This window comes from Pholis gunnellus (genome assembly GCF_910591455.1).
Source record: "Pholis gunnellus genome assembly, chromosome: 18".
Classification (NCBI taxonomy): Eukaryota; Metazoa; Chordata; class Actinopteri; order Perciformes; family Pholidae; genus Pholis; species Pholis gunnellus.
The window spans coordinates 11,399,061-11,417,833 of record NC_136545.1 but is presented as its reverse complement, the minus strand read 5'-3'; the positions used below and the strand labels follow the sequence as shown (position 1 = coordinate 11,417,833).

The 18,773-nt window shown below is 41.8% G+C and overlaps 2 protein-coding genes across 2 annotated transcripts; one reads left to right on the top strand and one right to left on the bottom strand.

The window, feature by feature from the left end:
- Positions 1–2,042: 2,042 nt before the first annotated feature.
- On the top strand, positions 2,043–7,106 carry stard7 (StAR related lipid transfer domain containing 7). The gene is made up of 8 exons (XM_079179641.1): positions 2,043–2,951; positions 3,189–3,352; positions 3,461–3,510; positions 3,807–3,917; positions 4,415–4,497; positions 4,583–4,682; positions 4,775–4,859; positions 5,084–7,106. Exons 1-8 carry the CDS (start codon positions 2,494–2,496, stop codon positions 5,260–5,262), a joined length of 1,230 nt encoding a protein of 409 aa, XP_079035767.1. The 5' UTR covers positions 2,043–2,493; the 3' UTR covers positions 5,263–7,106.
- A 6,112-nt stretch (positions 7,107–13,218) lies between these two features.
- On the bottom strand, positions 13,219–18,613 carry drg1 (developmentally regulated GTP binding protein 1). The gene is made up of 9 exons (XM_079178722.1): positions 18,429–18,613; positions 17,273–17,396; positions 16,959–17,134; positions 16,803–16,872; positions 16,146–16,315; positions 15,645–15,775; positions 14,624–14,791; positions 14,341–14,463; positions 13,219–13,555 (listed from the first exon to the last, which is right to left on the bottom strand). The coding sequence occupies exons 1-9, from the start codon at positions 18,465–18,467 to the stop codon at positions 13,456–13,458; spliced, it is 1,101 nt and encodes a 366-aa protein (XP_079034848.1). The 5' UTR covers positions 18,468–18,613; the 3' UTR covers positions 13,219–13,455.
- Positions 18,614–18,773: the final 160 nt, after the last annotated feature.

Here is an 18,773-nt window from a genome sequence, read left to right as displayed (position 1 = left end):
TGATTTTTTTTTTTTTTTAACAATGGTCAAATGCCAAACTCACAGAAAGGACACTTGATGGAATATAGTCATTTTCCTTAATGCAATATATAGGCAAAATGATGCATTAGAGCAGTCAGAAAATCGTGGACTTGTTTTGTGTAACGGATAAGAAAAATGAGACAAAGGCACATGCTGTGTTTGCACAAGGTTCTTTAAAAACATCTTGTCTCATGATCGTATGCACTGGTGTACAGTGGACTCAAGAAGTGCTCTCTTGAGTGCCTCTATGGTAGATTAAACTTAATTAAGTGCCCCCTATGTTGCCCTACCAGTATAGAAAACATGATGAAGGGCTCATAGGGTGCCCTACCAGTATAGAAAACATGACGAAGGGCCTTCTATGGTGCCCTACCAGTATAGAAAACATGATGAAGTGCCCTCTAGGATGCCCTTCCAGTATAGAAAACATGATGAAGGGCCTTCTGGGGTGCCCTACCAGTATAGAAAACATGATGAAATACCCTCTGGGTGGCCCTAAAAATGTGAAAACATGATGCAGTGTCATATAGGCTGCCCTATATGCTAGAAAACCTTCTGAGCACTGGTGCCCCACCGCATGCAGCTGGTGCCTTGTTTTTTTCCATCCCTGCCCCTCAGACAGCCTGAGTCCGGCAACGGTCTAATGATACTGAAATCCTGCAGCTTGTTTCATGAGCAAGAGACACGTGATTCATAATAAAATAAGATAAATCAAGCCAACACAGGGTTTGAAGTATTTGTCCTTACACCGACGTCGTCAATGTAATCTTCAGATCAGAAATAATGCTATAGATTGTGTTAATATAAAGATTATTTCATTACCTCTGGCCTGTTTGTTTACAATTCCTGACATGTTAGACTGCATAAGATAATTGATTGAATGACATAGTTGGATAAATACACACTCGACTGTTGCTTCCATTGATTCCTGGGGAGCCTAATGACACCATAGAGCCGTTGAGTGCAGTGTATAGGCTACTACACTTATGCTGATCAGAATCATTGAGGCCCCTTCTCTGATATACCAAGCAATTTAAGTTTCATTTGTGCAGTTTTTACTTAGCTTGTATCAGACATGCCGGATCTATGTGCAGGATTCTAGGCAGGTCTATGTCAACACTTCCAGTTCTCTGCATGGCTAAACAGTGCCATCTGGCGTTATTCTGTAATAACAGTTTTATAACTACGATTTCTCTCTCTGCTTGTATCTTTTTGTATGCGCATTCGGATGATTCAAATGTCAAAATTGTTCTCTTATTAGTTTAAAACCCCCACCCCCCAAAAAACAAAACTACAACTAAGGGATAACAACACGTTTTCAACAAATTGTCACATTGAGGAAGTGTGAGACTTAAGTAACAATTAATCAATGCTTTTTTTACAGCGATAACAAATACATGTCATAAAAAATGTTTGTCACAGAAAAAAGTGTTATCAGAACAGTAATCTGGGTGTTTACAAAGTGCTAAAAACACCGTAATGTATCAGCAAGGTGACTCCAAGAACTAACTAGAAAGTGGTGTTTTTAGTCAATATCACAAATTGTTATATTTCCAGACAATCAAATATTTTATCATGAAAGTATGACTGCTGCGTGCAATAAATAATCTTCCATCTGCATCACACGTGGTGAAATCACTTGTGGCTTAAACTATGATACAGTCTGTGGCTAGACTATACTTCTTTCCAGTGTGGGCTCAGCTTTCTGTCTGATCTTTCTGACACTGGTCCTGGACCATGTTTGAAAATAACCTTCACCTCCTGAACGTTATGGTTAACCCGAGGAGCTGGGACGCAACATTTGTTCCCAGCTCATCGAAGAAACTGGAAAGTGGGGGAGCTTTAGGTAGAGGCGTAAAAGCGGTACATTGCGCACTTGCTGGCGCCCGAGCAGCTGCATTTAAGACTGGCTCCCGCTGGGGCCAATCAGATTAGGCCTAGAGCGACAGTCGTCCAATGAACGCCCGCTCCCTAGTTTGTAAGGCGGGACTTCCGAGTGGGTGTGTGGGTGACTAGGAAAAGGAGGTCAAATGCGCTGCTAGAGTTTTAACAAACGTGAGGCTGTCTCCTGGAAATATTCACAGGTAGACTATTGTGTTGGAGTTATAGTAGACGATATAGTTTACAGCACCGTTATACGAGTTTATATTAAGAAGTACGTGCTGCCGTATCGGGCGTGGTATGTCCGTGTCGTAGTAATAGGCAGATAACAGATAACGTTAGCTAATGCTAACTGTAACGTTACATGTCGCGTGCTCGCATGCACTAGACGGCTCCACAATTGACCTTACAACAAGGATATAAGTATGACTGTCTAGCCAAACGTCCGTATTATCAACTGTACATACGGTAATGCATGGTGCATGTCCACAGATCATTAGCTGTCGCTGCGAAGTTCGTTAGCCAACGTGAAGCTACTCCACTTGACATTTAGTTTGTATTTGGGAACCGTGTGTCACGGTCACAGCCGTCATGTTTCACTCCGTGTCCCGTCGTCCGATCTGCGAGATCGGTGTGAATACAATGAGGCTTCGGAGCAGCAGGTCGTTGAAGCGGACCGTCGAGGAGGGCAGAGAGACTATTGAGAGGGTCCCGTGGCTGGGCAGGGGCATGGGCCTGCTGCTGTCCTGGCTCCAGAGGGCAGGTGTCGGTGCCACCGAGGCCGCAGCAGGTTCTGGCCGAAAGAGGAAGGGTTTGCTCTCCATATTTGCGGACCACTGCAGCTTTGTGACCGGACAGAGGCTGCGGCGTGCTTGCCAGATCGGCGAGCTGTACTCCAACCTGTACTCCGAGCGGACCAGGATGACTTTGGTCGCCAACATATGGCAGAGATTTCAGAGCAAGCACGCCCCGACTGGGAAACTTGTTGCAGCCCTGGCTGGAATCTTCCTGTGGGACAGTGAGAAGATTCAAGATGAGGAAATTCAAAGGTTTGATTTTTTTATTTTAAAGCACACTGGATGCAAAAAATAACAGGGTATCTTGTTAAGACACATCCATTGTATCAGAACCTCACATATGGGAATATCCTTTAAATAATGTTGTTCATCCCTCTAGCAGAGTTAAAGAAACTTGTAGCATTGATGCAGTTTTGCTCAACACCTTTTAGTAATGTCAGCTGTGCAGTGTGCTAAATAAGCTGTCCTGTTGTTTGCATCCATTTGAAGGTGTGGACTTGAGCTACAGGCGATGGAGGCTGTAAAATGTCTCAACACAACTTCGGGGACAAAGGCAGGAATGCTTGAACCCGGCTGGGAAGTGGTGGTGGAGAAGAAAGGCTTCAAAGTGTGGAAGCGACCGATACCCGACTGTCACCTCTATGAATACAGAGGTCAGCCCACTCGCAATCTCACGAGTTACTTCTGTGCTCTTTGAGTTTTATCTGGTACTTTGGTGCTGATTGTATTGGTGTGACCTGTTCTCTGTGTGTTACTTGCAGTGTTGGGCTCCTACAATGATGTCACCCCACGGCAGTTCTTCAACGTACAGGTACAGACTTTTCTAATGTCCTTCTGTGCCAACTATGAGAAATCTTTGTATTACTGAAACAAAATGGCAATTATGCAAGCAGATCCAACTGTCAATGGTAGTAATTTTGAGTGGGACCTTTTACATGTTAATTTGTGCATGGATTGCATTTATGGTATGCATTGTTTGTCATTGACATTAACCAGCTGCACTTGCACAACCAATGTGCTTGTGTGCGGGACAAAAGCCACTGTGACACTCTCTCTGTGCTATATTAAGCACCTTACCCGTGACTTATTATTTCCCCTTTCCCTCAGTTGGACACAGAGTACAGAAAGAAGTGGGATGCGCTGGTGATCAAGCTGGAAGTGGTGGACAGAGATGTTTGCACAGGCTCTGAAGTTGTGCACTGGGCGACGCACTTCCCCGTGAGTTTCTGCTGACTGTGTGTTAAGGGTAGGGGTGAGCACCGAAACCCGGCATCAAACTGGCACCGGGGCAAAATTATTGAACACTGGAGTATTTATAAGCGCAGACGTTTTTTGGTTCTTTTCATCGGTACTATTTAATGTTTAGGTGTCGTGTAATATCACGCTGCAGCACACGTCTCCCTTGCTTTGTGTCAGGGTTTAGCTCCTCCCAACCCCACACGCACGCACGCACGCACACACACACGTCAGCCAACAGCAGAGCAGAGAGGCCGCGGTGGAGACAAAAGTTAACCAGGTGATAAACTGGATAATCAGCCGGCATAAACATGTAAACCTGTAGAAAACTTAATGAGGGAGGCTATTTGTCCTACATAATGTGTGTTGACAGAGAACTTTTTGTTTCTTTCTTCAGCAAACTGATTGACATTGGTTTATCATGTGGCTAAAATCAACTCCTCAGCTGTTATTTAATCCGGTTTAATCTCTCCTAACAGTATCCCCTGTACTCGAGGGACTACGTCTATGTGCGCCGCTACGATGTTGACGTAGAAAACAACCTGATGGTCCTGGTATCCAGGTAGAACTTCAAGAATAATGTGTCTCTGGGGTCAAATATAGTTTAGTTTTTGATACATTGCTGAAACAAATAACTTCTGTTATAGAGCCGTGCAGCATCCCAGAGTCCCGGAGACTCAGGACTTTGTGAGAGTCCATTCATACCAGTCAAAGATGGTCATCCGCCCTCACAAGTCCTTTGATGAGGTTTGTGGTGAACGCGTTGCTACACAAATTACTTAAACTTGCATCCGGGATCCTGTTTTGTAGCCACTGAGTTTGTGTTTTGTTCTTAACAGAATGGATTCGATTACCTGCTGACCTACAGTGACGATCCTCAGACGGTCTTTCCTCGTTACTGTGTGAACTGGATGGTGTCAAGTGGTGAGCTGTTTTGAAAACTTCCTAGGGCTACATGTAGTGATTATTTTCACAATCATATTTCACTATTTTGTCCCTATTCCATTTACAATGACATTAAGCAGCAAATCCTCACACATAAGATCCTCACACTGCAAATGTTTTGTTACTTTGTTTGCTGTTGCATTCAGATTTCCTCCACATGCATTTCATGTTCGGGTATTCTACTCTCTCTTTGCACCTGGCAGGTATGCCTGACTTTCTGGAGAAGCTCCATACTGCCGCCTTGAGGGCCAAGAACCTGGAAGTGGGGATCTACGACTACGTAGGCGCCATTAAATCCAGCGACGCCAACCGCCAGCCGAGCCAGGAGCGCCTCAGTGGAGAAAAGCCGCACACGGGCGGCCCGGGACAGATCTACGCCTGAGAGACAGACATTTTATAGACCGGGGGTTATCTTGGTGTGTTTTCACATGCATACGAACCTCAATCGAACCCTCCAGCCCCAACTTTATGGGTAGATCGCATGAGCTGCAAATGGAAGTTGCAACCTACATTTAGGACACATATACAGTATGTCCATCCGTAGACATGGTTACATTGGTTGTAGATGAGATGTCACCAGAACAATGGACTGCCTGGGAATGGGCCTGTTGCCATAGAATTTTTCATCCAGACTGCTGGCAATGGCACTATTTTTGCTTAGCCAGGCAATTTTCTTTTTTTGGTAACAATGTGTCTGTTGGTATGATCGAGCCAAAAGTCCTAATTGTAGAGATGCTTTTGCCAAAACACTGTTTCTCTCGTTCTATCGTTCTACGTCTTGCCACATTAAACGGGGTCTGCGGTGAGATGACGGCGAGGTGTTGTGCAGTATTGGACACAGAATGGTAACTGACTGGCTTCTGATGGACATTATCACTGTATTTAAACTACGGCCACTGACCTATGAAGAATGGAGGTGTCTGCGGGGGAATACTTTCTACCACGCTTCTTCATTTCATGGATTCAACAGCATAAATGATTTATCTTTATGTGACAGGATGGGGTGGATTAAAAAAAAGAATAATGATGCCATTATTGGGGAAATGTGTCCACAGAATTTGAACTGAAAACTTCTTTGTGTTCTGGGGATGGCGTTTTGCTGTCGACACAGGTGGAGGTTTCATGCTGCCAGCGTAGGCAAAAACCGCCTTCTGAAGATAAACCAGTCCTTTAACATTCGGGGCATAGTGTCTTATACCAACCACATAAATCCTCAAAAGCACTTTTGTTTAGTTCTACAAACAAGGCAAACCTACAGAGATGCATTTTAATAAATCCATATCCCTCTTTAGAGAAACTTGGAGCAATTCTGCCACATCACAAATATTTGCATTTTCACGAGTTAAAAATATGAATTTGTCACATTTTTCTTTATCCTGGTGTCCGCTACAGACATCACAGGAGTTTGTACTGTGTGAGTTATGTGTGTTGGTGTGTTCTTTAATATTGTGGGTCTTGTACATTCGTAAAACTGTTGCCTGAATACTGGAAACCCCTGTTCACAACAAGCTCGGTCCCATTTATCCTGCATCGTTTTTTGTTATTAATGTGGGTCCTGCTGAATCGCTACAACTCATCCATCCAAATCATCCTTGTTGCTTTTGTAATTCATGTTGCAGAGGGTGTTATGAATGTACAAAGAGCTTCCCCAATTCTGTGGAGTAAAATATCGCCTAATAAAGTACACTGTTTACAGCCGAACAATCTGGCACAGATATTTAGAAATTCATTTGTATTTTACAAACGTCTCATCTTGTACTAAAATGTTATGTGATGGTGGTACACAAGAGTGAATCAGGTCCAACATGTATGAGTATTATTATATCCCCACTGTGTCAAAAATGTGTATAATTCTACTCTGTACTGGAGTATTTCATTTAAAATAATGGCAGAGTAAGTTATGCAATACAATTATTTTGAAAGTGTGAAGGAGGAAATGAAATGTTTTTTTATATTTACCTCTTGTATGGTCACACAAAACAGACTTAAGAGATCACAATAACACAATTACACATAATGCAACGTTTGCTAATGTTCAGCTGTCGACTGTATTGTAACTGTTGATGCTCTGTCATTTGTGGACACCTGTGTGCCACCTGCAGTAGTTGTCACATACTGTTTTTGTTTTTTTCTTTCTGCAGGCAGTAAAACATATGTGATTAGCTACCACATGATAATTACCGAAGGAGCGTCTAATCAGATCAAATAAACAAATATATATATATATAACAAATCAAATATGTGTGTTCAGCTGTTCCTTGCAGAGCTTTCTTGGTTTTGACCTTGTCTTAGTAAGAGTAAAGGGTGAATGGCTTTGTTTTAGTGCCGAGCAGCCAGCGTAGTCCAGTCTAATGGGATAATCTGTAAACCCTACACTCCCTGTCTGGGCGTAAGGTCAGCGACAGACTGCAGAGAGGCTCCACCGTTTACCTAAAGCACTGTCTGATCAGCTTGGAACCAGATTAACTCTACTGGCAAACAACTGCAGCTGTGTCACAAATCCACACTACAAACTAATTATATACAGCAAGCACTTCATATTAATAATCATTGTATATTGTTTCAGCAGCTAGTACAGATAGTTGTGAGCATTGCATTATGGGAGAATAGCATCCATCAAACTACACACCCAAACCCGGTGTATGATCAGTATGTAGTATGGCTTTGAGATATAGGGTGTGTGCGTAGTTAGGTAGATTGTCAATCTAATATTTTAGCTGTGTGAAAAGACAATATTTTTATTATAATTTTGAAATCTAGACATATCCATCCAGTTTGATGCTTTGCTGTGCTTACCTGACAAAATATGCCTGAAATTGTGATTGCTGGTCTTTTTTTACATTTTAAAATGTAATTTTAGTCTCACAAAAGAATCTTCAGTAGGCTTTTCAAGGAAGACATGTCGACACATGGCAGTACGAAAAGCACAGGTGTAAACAATTAAATTAATGATGGTTGAATTCAATTTAGCGGCTTAACTTCAGGGACGGCCACGCCCTCAATTATGCTTAAGTATTTTTAATTTTAATTTTAAACGGGCGATATTAAAATCCATTGTATTTGTTATAGAGACCAAACCCGTTTTTTGTACCAGGCTTTACACATGTTTATTTTCTCTGTAAAGTTATACATTTATAATGGGGGTCTATGGATCCAGTACTTAGTCATTTGAGGAAATGCAGTTTGTGGCATTTCCGCGTTGGCTTTATTTTATCAGTACCGGATGTTGCTGCTAAGATGAAAAAGCAGAACATTAGGAAAAAACATTTTAAATATCGCGTATAAGTTTTTTTATGCTTGACTGAGGAGAAATATAAATAAAAGCAACATCTGACAACGTGCAATGGAAACATCTCGCGAATGCATGATGACGTACGTAAAGCACGTGACTTACGTTGGCGGACGATTCTGCTCCTCTGACTAGACGAAACATAGCAGCACATGTAAAAAGTCTCCTCGTGGCTCCTCACAGATCTGACGTAACTGGCCTCACATTAATACATGAAACAAACATAAATGTCACATATACATCTAGTTTTCTGCACTGATTTTCACGTTGAAGTTCCGACTGGCGCTGTTTTATTTACGTCATTTTATGGCGACCACTTCTTATGTGGTGGTATAATGGTTTTCCGACTGGAGCCACCTACTGCTGTCCTAGATGAAACAAGATTAACACATTTTTCCTTCTGTGACAAGCAAAATGTCTGATGTGAAAAGGGCCATTGCTACATTTAAAAAAAAAAAATTTTTTTATTTGTAATCAATTGACCACAACGTGATAAAACCAAGGTTTTTGATGTACTTCATCGCTAATGGTCATTCTGACATTGATTCTAACTCAGATGTTTTACATAATATTCTTAATGTACTTAATGTACTTGAAGTGTCAGTGAAGACTGAGTTCATTAGAACAAGAGTCATAAAGAAAGGACAAGTCTGGTTTAATCAATTTAAATGTATTTGTTAAATACACTGGTTGTGATTTGACTTATGGTACAACATACACAAATAAGACACTCGGCACACTGGAGAAACAAAACTGATATATATATATATATATATATATATTAGTGCAGTATATGTGTGTGTGTCTAAAGCACATGGACTTGTCTCAGGGTTTGATTTACAGATCAGTGATGTCTTAACAGAGTGCACATTGTTTTAATGTATGACCGGCACTGTCTGAAATTCTTAGCCATATAGTTAAAAGCCACGGAGCACTTACAGTAATTGATCGTTTCCATAAATCTGCTTTTATGACACCAACCAGCTTTTTAGAAAATGTTTTATCTATATGAATGCTGTAAACCCTGAGCCCCGATCGCTCTCCCCCACTTTCTCTCTCTTTATAAACCTTTTTAGCCCTTCATTCGACATTTTAATAAATGCCAATCAAACACACTGTATGGTTAGATCATATTTATTGGTCATGGACCTACATTTTGGAGTACATCATGTGATATATCAACCTGAATAAGAATAAAAACAAAATTACAGCCACTTATTACATAATGATGGTCCTTTTGTTCACCCCATAGCGTTCATTTTCAGTTTTATTGCCCTATTCGAGATTTCATTTCATGCTTATGTCTAAGTTAAAAAATTCCACAAACTGTACATTACTGACTTTTTAAAAATTGCTCAGGAATTCACAACAGAAGGCTGATAGTGCTCACAAGCCTCCAAGGTGCTTGGCAAAACCATGGACAGAAGATGCACTGCATGGTTAGATCAAGCACAATGGGGTCCTGGGCAAATACAGAGAAACAACACAGACAACCGTGGATCCAGCTCAAAATACTGCAGGCAAGGAACATGAAAGCGTTTTCATTTGGTTTAAATCTAAATGGAGGTTAAGGGAGAAAATCAATGAAACAGAACACATCTTTTTGCTTTCGTCAACCAACTCATCAAGTATTAAAACTCCTAAAAGAAACACATTATCATCAAAGTATTTTCCTGCAGTTGAAGGACAATCCCACGGGTTGGTTTGTATCTGCAGTCCAAGAGTCGAGAAAAGTCCAAAGGTGTGAGGGAGGAGATCCAAGCTCATGGATGGATTTAAAAATTTAAAAAAGACAAATCTCACCATTGGTTCACACAACGATTGGGAAACAATTGTACACTTTTGCGGTTAAGACCACCTGCGGAATAATAATAATTTAAAAAAGAGATTAGTCATAGGTCACACTCACTGCGGTAAAAAGGGCTACACCCTTCCTGCGCACAAACTGCGTCAAACCACACCCTCCCGCCCTTCGCGCCCAACTCTACCAGACACGACTGACAAAAAAAGTCTCAAACCTCTATCACTATTTCATGAAACAAATATTAAAACATTAAACATTTACCAAAAAAAAAGATGTACAGCAGGCCTGAAGAATGGTGGCTTAATCTAATAAGTTTCCCATCAGTCTGTTGGCTGTTCTTCAACTGATCAATGGAAACAGAGTTTGGGTAATTCGGCAGCGATCTTGTTAGGAACTGCAGCATCTCATAGAGTCCAGTCTCTGAAATTTTACATGTAATTGACTGAAAAATAAGTCTAGAGATACCAATGGACGCAAGAATGATAGTTATTGCTATATTGCCGTAGTCCATCTTGGGACATTTGCCGTCTTCTTAGAGTAAAGACACAACCCCTTCTGGCAATTTAGTCCTAACTAAGTTAACGGTCACTGAGTGCAATGTCAAGAGTCATGATACCATCAAGCTAAGGCAGCTGTTTCGCCAAAAGGTTTGACAATCTTGTTACCTTCTCTCGTGTCTCTTTCAGCTCCCATGGGACATCTTACTAAAATGAGAAGGCATGGTGCGATAATCAACTTAGAGCTCTGGCAACTGAACCACTTTGTGTGATGAAATTACACCACAATGCATATTGATGCGCCAAAGAGAAACTCTGCATTTGCAGTTGACCGAATGGCATGAAAATGGGAGTGCTTTGGGTGAAAACGGTGGGCGGCGGCGGTGAAACGGACCTCTGTTTTTCAGAACAATGAGGATGTTTCAAAGGATGCAGTGTGGCTGATGGGATGGCGTGATGGTTTTTTATGCATGGATGATTGTGATACACAATTATGCGTCCTTACCTTGTTTTTGGTGTTTTTTTCTTTCTTCAAAAACTTACATGGAACACCACAATTACTGTTTTTTTTACACCACACAGACTGTTTTGTTATGTTCTTAACAATTTATCATTAAAATATCTTGTTCTAAGCAAAGAAATTACATAAAATATTCTTCAGACTAAGGGTGAAAACCCAACAAACTATCAATGCAACACGACAAAAATGAAACTTAGTCATAACCTACTCTGTATTTAACTAACAACCTCCAGATGCTGTCTTTGGAAACTCACTTCTGTACATCTGTACGGTCTTTCCAAGAAACCCACCTTTCCATCCTTTGGTCCCAAAGTCGGAGGTAGTTGCAGCCGGCTGAGTGGTGCCGAAGTCGACTGGGAGCTCTGAGCTGTGTCTTGGGGTCCTCCAGCTTGCTCAACTGGAGACAGACTGTCCTGACTGCGTCCTCAGCACCCTTCAAGTCCTCATCTCCTGCCCCTCCTTCCAGCTAGGAGGGGTTGGTGATGTTCTCTTGGGATAGGTGCACGGGCAAGGAGGACTTGGTCAGGCTGGGATTGGACGTCGGTTGGGGAGTTTTGGGGGGGCCACCGGTTCCGCATTTCATAAATATTAATACAAAGTCCTCCCTCTCCCAATGGGTAGATTCTTTAATTTTGTTAGAGGGGAAGTGCTTTATTCACTTAATGGCTTTTATTAGTGCCCGGTCTTCAACTCTTTCATTAGCTAGAGTGCTGCTATAATTTACAGGGTAAAATGGGGGGGAGGTGGTGGTGTCTGAGGAGGGTTGATCCTGCTGCTGCAGGACAGGCATGCAATAACCTCAACCACTGCAGCTTTTCCTACAAAAGTAGCGATTTTCTCAGTAAGAACTGTAGACTATAAGGTAAAAAACACTGGACAGCATCCTCATTGACCATTAAAGCGTTGTGAGCTTGTATGGCTTCTCTTACATGTCGATGAACCGGAGTCCTGTTGCATATCTACATCTTTGTGAACCTCTCAAGATTAACATTGTTCAGAATCAGACAGTGTCAACGGGTGTACAGTAATTAATAGACAGTATGAATAGCCCTTCTGACAATTAAATGGCTTATTGTATGAGAGCGTAGAAATATTCTTTTTGTGGTATAGCAAAGCAGTTTTTTCTCCTCGACCGCAGAGTGGATTCAATTCATTAGGGATCAACTACTGAGATCTTTTTTTATTTGCTATGGCACATTGTAGGCGTAGCTATAATATATTTTGGTAAATACATAAAGATTGAAGTTAGTTTTGTATTTTGAGTATTTTGTACAGCTCTAACGTTATTTATTTTTACATCTTTACACACCTGTCCTTTCCTGTTTGATAAATTGTATGGAATATTAGATGAAATGTAAAGGTCAGTTTATTTAAAGAAAGCTAAAATAATAAAGGTCAGAACCAAATCTTTGCAGCATATTGAAAGAAGCTCATACAGCTCCGGGAAAGCTCAGCTGAATTGTCGAGTTCAATAAAGTGTAGTCTTAATTCTTCAAATTTCTATATTATACCACAATCTCACGTATGCACTGGTGCAATCCATCGAGTCACTGGCGAGTATGAGAGGGCGCTCGGACACAAAATGGCCACCACACCTCATGCCGGTTGCCCACATCGACATCAGATACGGCAAACTACCAGAAGTGCTCCCAGCTCTGATGAAATGCTCTTTATTTGGTTCTGTGGAGTCTCGTTAGTTGTGAACAGCTGGCGTGTGATGTCCCCAGACTGCATCTGAGTGAATGAACTGATTAACCAGAGTGGCGGTCCCCTTCCAGAGAGAGGGGGGCGGCCCGCCAGCCTGAATAACTGCCTTCATCATCAATGTCACATAAATCGTTTAGCTGGACAGGGCTTTCAAATGACTTCTCTGAGCCAGACTGAAATGGTCGCAGTAACGTTGCTGTTGCTTAGTGCTGGTGTGTTTCTGAAGGAGACTGTGTGGCGTGTTACAGGATTTAACGAGGAAACATTTCTGTGACGCTCTTCACGTAGACCAGATGTACCGCATTAGATCATCTTGTTTAAAAAAAAAAGAGGAAAACTGTGCCCGGCTACACTTGACATACATGTTAACATTGAATCCACCCCCGATGCAGGCAAGATAGATGAAAAAGTGAAATAAAACTGGAGACGGTTTGTGTGACGTGTTGTAATTTTAAAAGCTGGATGAAAAGAAAAATACGGTAACTGTTGCACAAGAATGAAAAACACATAATTCCTTGATTTCCATGTTTTTATTGTTTTATTCCAATGCAAGCCTTAAGCAATATTCAATATGAACTATTCATGGTGTTAAGAACTGTGGTTTCCTTTAAATGAGACACTTACATTCATGTCATCTTGTTCTTAAATTACAGCGAAGAACTGGGAATGGCGTGACACAGATGCTCTCGTGGACACGTTTGGTGATTATTACTGAGCAACTGTACTGAACACGGGGCCATGCAGTCGACTACGACCGTCTACTTTTTCACCAGCTGGATAACATCTTCATCATCCATCACGTGGTCCTTGCCCACCTTTTGAGGGTTGTGTTTCACAGATGCTCCCCACACGAGTGCGCTGAAAGACACAAAATATCGAAATGAATGTACATAAATGATTTTCGTAATTTTACACCACCTTATAGAACCATAAAAAAGGATGACAGAGCTCATCGTGTGGTGATCCGCACATTAACTACACCAGAAAAGAATGTATACAGATACTATAACATTGTTATTCATCCTGTATTTAGTCAGAAAGGCCCCATTGAGATAAACGACCTCCCCATTATTCCTCCTTTGCTACAGCAACAATGGTTCTGCACAATAAAGTAACCTACAGGGTCCAATAACATCCTTTAGTTACAAAGGCTTTCTAATTGCGTGTGTCACCGTTTGACCCATTCATTCCCCCGAGGAAGGGTAATGCTCAGCAGCACTAACATATCGATAAGATTGATGATCTCAGCTCTCCCATTTAGAGAGGGTGGTGCGACACATCATCTCAGACCCAGACTCACATGAATGCTTATCTGCTGCATCTCATTGTAAAGAGGGCAATGGCTGTGATTAAAGCGACTGCTGTTTTATCCCCTAGTAAGGAACACTTGTCATAAAGCAGATATAGATATATATATATATATATATATATATATATATATATACATACACACACTTTATTCTGATGTACTGAATAACACCACCTGTTAAATTAAAACATGGAAATGAAATAATAAAATGATAAAGGAAAAACATCATCCTGTAGGGAATAGTGTTCAAGTTTGCACACATGATCAAATCTGTGCGGTAAAAGAAAAAAAGAAAGAAACCTTAAAGAAGGGAAAGATTTAAGAAAATACTCACTACTTGAGTTCTTTCATGAGGTTCTTGTGAATCTTTAAGCAGAAATCCTCGACTGCAGTATGTCCGTCCGGGAGAACAACAGGAGAAGTGTAATCGGGAAGCTGGCCTTTGGGTTTGGTGTAGCTGCAAATGAACACAATGATCTCCGTCAAATCTTACACTCTAAACCAACTAAATTAAAATGTCACATACAGTAGATTTGTCGCTCTGCACCATTTAAACGCCCAACCCTTTCCCCCTGCATTCACACTCCCTAGCGGGGGACTGTGTAAAGAACGCTTACATGCGCACAAGCTGGAGGTAGTCCCACATCCTCTCCAGCAGGTCATCAAAGTTCCAGCGGTGGTGAGCTGAGATGGGCACACAGTGGGGCACCTTGTAGATGATGTCGAGCTCCTCGATGGAGATCTGGTCGATTTTGTTGAGCACATAAATGCACGGGATGTAGACCCTGTGGACAAGAGACTGTCAGTGGTTGCCGTCCATGAAATGTCTGCATTGAGAGCAAACATGAACGTGGTCTGAAGTGAATTCACAGCTTCGTGACGTCTGCTTTAACTACGTGAAACTGATAATAAGAAGAGAAGTTGTGCGGCAGGAGCGCTGTGTAGCTTGTACGGCTGAGACCCATCTGAGCGTTTCACGACTCCGTTCATGGTGTTACAAAGACACAGAGAGCGTTAATGCAAAAGACACCCCGTGAATGATTTGTTACTATAGAACTGCAGGTGTGTGTGGGTCATTGCGTGGCTAATTTATGTTGTTGTAATATTTTAGAGAAAGAACACAGAAAGAAAAGCGAGTATGTCCTCCCTTTTCGCTCCGGTCTTTTCCCTGGGGATGCACAGAGAGCATTTATGCAGAAGGGACCCTGTGAACGCTCTCATTACAATTGCAGGGAGGTTATACGCTGGTGCCGTGCCTGGCGCCTCGCAATTAAATGCAGACAAGACAATCCAGGGAAGAGACGTCCTTTTCCAACATACAACGCAGCACAGACGTCGTCCCACTACACATGCCCCACCCCACACTGTCCATATACTTGATTTTAACACATTTCTATATCTAATTACCATTGAGGAACAGTTATCCCATAGTCCCAAGACATTGCCAAACTAAACTTTATACATTACACACACACGTAGGGAAAAAAATGGTACGCGGTCTGAAATTGAAAGTGTGGTTATTAAAACTATGAATAGCATTGTCGGGTCGTGGAAATTGAGATTTAAGATTCCAACTGGCCACACCCACTGAGAATGACTAGGGGGGGGGGGGGGCATTCTGGCACTTCAGCAGCTTACCGATTCCCCTCCACCACATCAATGAGGTCATCAGCCGTGGAGTCACTGCGCAGAGTGATGTCGGCGTTGTGGATCTTGTACTCTGCCAGGATACTCTTAACAGTATCGCCATCTAGCTCGGTTTGTGCACACTAAAGAGAGGGGATGAAAGGCATGATGGGAATCAACAGAAGACATCGAGACAGTTGACTAATGCTTCAAGTGCAGTGTAATGAAAATCCAGCAGTAAAGTGATGAGCCAAAGGGTAATCACAGTGTTCAACAAATACAAAATAAATACGGATACATATGCATAATGTACGGAGAGTAAACGTGTAGGAGCTACTTAGTGGCGTGTAATATCATACATGGCCACCAGAGGGCGGCATTGAAAAAGTGTTTCCGTGTTTGTGATACACATCTTATGTAAATTGTCTGCATTTCAATTCTGCAGATCAGTAACACTAAAGAGAACGTCTGCATTTCTGTTTTCATATTTCTGTAAGTCTGTGCGAGACATACGGTCGCGGTGAAGTTGATGCCTCCTTTGTCCTTCCTCTTGAAGCCAATGTTGGGTGGCTGCTTGTTAAGTCGGATGCCGAAGCCCTCCAGCTCACGTTCTATTAGCTTCTTATGACCAAGAGGCTTCAACACATCGAGCACTATCAGGATTAGGTTGCAAGTTCGAGCCACTAAAACAGAAGGGAGGAGGGAGAAGCAGACAGTGGTTAGAGCAAAGTGGATGAAGGAAATCACAAAGTTTCTGTAGTAGATAGAGTATGTACCTGCAACAACTTACAGATACAGAAAACGCATTTAAATGTGTTTGTCACAGTGTATATTGTTTGCTAAAGCTTTAGCTGTAAGCCAATTACATTTAAAACGTTGTTAAGGCAAGTGTGTGCCCCTATTGTGGAAAAAAACAACAACCTTTGGGTGGAAATAAATGTGTTTAAATTGGCCTCTAAACATCACGTTCCACCCTTTATGAAGTTTTATTTTACCTCTTTGATGCCATTAGAGGCAAATAACTGCAAACGGTAATAAAAAAGGTAAAAAGTGCTTCATCAAGTGGAACGTGAATGCACAATATAGATGTACTGGTATCATCCTCGGTTCCTCTTCTATTTAGTCAAAGAAAACCTGTCTAAGCAGAAACCACACAGATCCCATCTTTACCTGCGATGACCTGTCTGCCTCTGCCTTTGCCATCCTTGGCACCCTCAATGATTCCAGGGAGATCCAGAAGCTTAAGAGGGAAGACGCAAGAGATTAAAACAAGCAACCCACTGGAAACACTTCTGCAGGTACTGGACAAGCAAGACATTCTTGTACCTGAATTTTGGCCCCTTTGTAGCGGATGACTCCCGGTACCGTCGTGAGAGTGGTGAACTCGTAGGCGGCAACCTCAGAGTACACGCCTGCAAGGTTACTTAGCAGGGTGGACTTTCCCACTGAAGGAAAACCGACGAAGCCAATGCGAGCATCACCGGTTTTTGCAACATCAAAACCTAAAAGACAAAAAAGAAAGAAAGAAACTTGAATCAACAAAATATCCACAATGATGCTTTAGATGATAGAAAAAGAAGATTTTTTTTGTAATCATATCTAGAAAAGAGTAGAAACGCTTTTAGAAATTGGGATCATACCTTCTCCTGCTACACCGCCACCGCCTCCTTTCGGTGTGATGAGCTCCCTCCTAAGTTTGGCAAGACGAGCTTTGAGCAGACCCAAGTGGTGAGCTGTGGCCTTGTTCCTCTGCGTCCTGGCCATCTACGATGAACAGAAACACAGTTTGAGGTCTTATTCTTTACACCACAGTGTTGTAGTAACCAGTGAGCAGCAGCATTTTAAGACTGTTTACTGTATGCAGTCAGGTAGAACTAAATATGACACAATTAGAGAAAATCATCAGCTTGTGATAAGCTGTAGAGAAACTATAGAATATTTTTGTTTCCAGAAAGGAGGCTGTAGATGTCGCCCCATCACTTACATTGGAAGTGCATTAGGAAGAGACCTTTTAATGGCCACATGGAGGATTCAATACAATATGGGCAACAGTTCCAGTGTTCATATGGAAACCTGACTTTTGTTATAAAACAGACACAAGAGTGAACCCATACCTTTAACATGTTAAAACTTTATATCCTACCAGCTAGTTACTTAGAAGTTAAAGTAACTCACTTGTAGGATATAAGATGACAACTACAAACCATGGGGATCTGTTTTCTTTAACCTGGCCTCTCTTGTGTCAAAGCCTTGAGCCATTTGAAGACAGCACCAGACTAAAGTTAGTGTCCAGGGCTATTTTCAAACCGTTTAAGCATTCAAATGCCGAAAATAACCTCCATAAGTTTGTTTTCAAGTCAGATAACGTTACTCAAAATCTTTAAAGCCCTTTTTAATGGGAGGAAACACACACTGATACGTGGAAAAAACCTTTATTTTCTTTCATATTTCATGATAATTTAGGATTGTTTGGTTGTTTCGTGGGCTACAATAAATGGTTAGCATAGGTTAACTAACTGCCCTAACTTGATGGTAGAGGAACTCTAACGTCTGATTAATTAAACATTAGCAAGCCGAATAAGCCCGAAAGGCAACTTTTCAATAAACATTGTAATCTGTGAATAAACTGTGGGCCCGAAATATTAGCGATAATACGTGTCCCAGCTGTAGGAGTTAGGCTAATAACGCTAGTTGCTAGCGTGAGCAGCTAGCTAGCAGTTAGCAGCTGGCTAGCAGTTAGCATGTAGCTACAACGTGACAGATTCGCTGAGTTAGCCAGCCGGCTGTCTATCTTACCTCACTTTCGATCTCCGCTATTTTGATGAGTATACTCATTGTGACGGAGATTCTTCTGTACAGCCAACGTTACCAGAAAATAGTTGGACAAATATTACTATTGGAAGTTAGCAAAGTTAGATGTTGGTTAGCATCAGCTTAGCATGCACACAGGTCCACACCACGCAAGAGCAGCTGTGCGCTGCTTCGCGGGAAATCTCGCGAGAATGTGACGTGAGCACTACCCGCTGCGTTGACTAACAGCGCAAACATTCTGAAGAAGCAGAGAAATACATTCTGCCAAAGATTCAGCCCCATATAATGTGAGTACAAATATTGTACTTTTTTACACTACTACATTAATTC

Coding starts and splice junctions, on each gene's coding strand:
- stard7 (XM_079179641.1), top strand. CDS start 2,494: ATGTTTCACTCCGTGTCCCGTCGTCCGATCTGCGAGATCGGTGTGAAT. Junction 3,918..4,414: donor ACTGGGCGACGCACTTCCCC/GTGAGTTTCTGC, acceptor CTCTCCTAACAG/TATCCCCTGTACTCGAGGGA. Junction 4,683..4,774: donor CTCACAAGTCCTTTGATGAG/GTTTGTGGTGAA, acceptor TGTTCTTAACAG/AATGGATTCGATTACCTGCT.
- drg1 (XM_079178722.1), bottom strand. CDS start 18,467: ATGAGTATACTCATCAAAATAGCGGAGATCGAAAGTGAG. Junction 17,397..18,428: donor TAGCGGAGATCGAAAGTGAG/GTAAGATAGACA, acceptor TGTTCATCGTAG/ATGGCCAGGACGCAGAGGAA. Junction 17,135..17,272: donor TGGCGGTGTAGCAGGAGAAG/GTATGATCCCAA, acceptor TTTGTCTTTTAG/GTTTTGATGTTGCAAAAACC.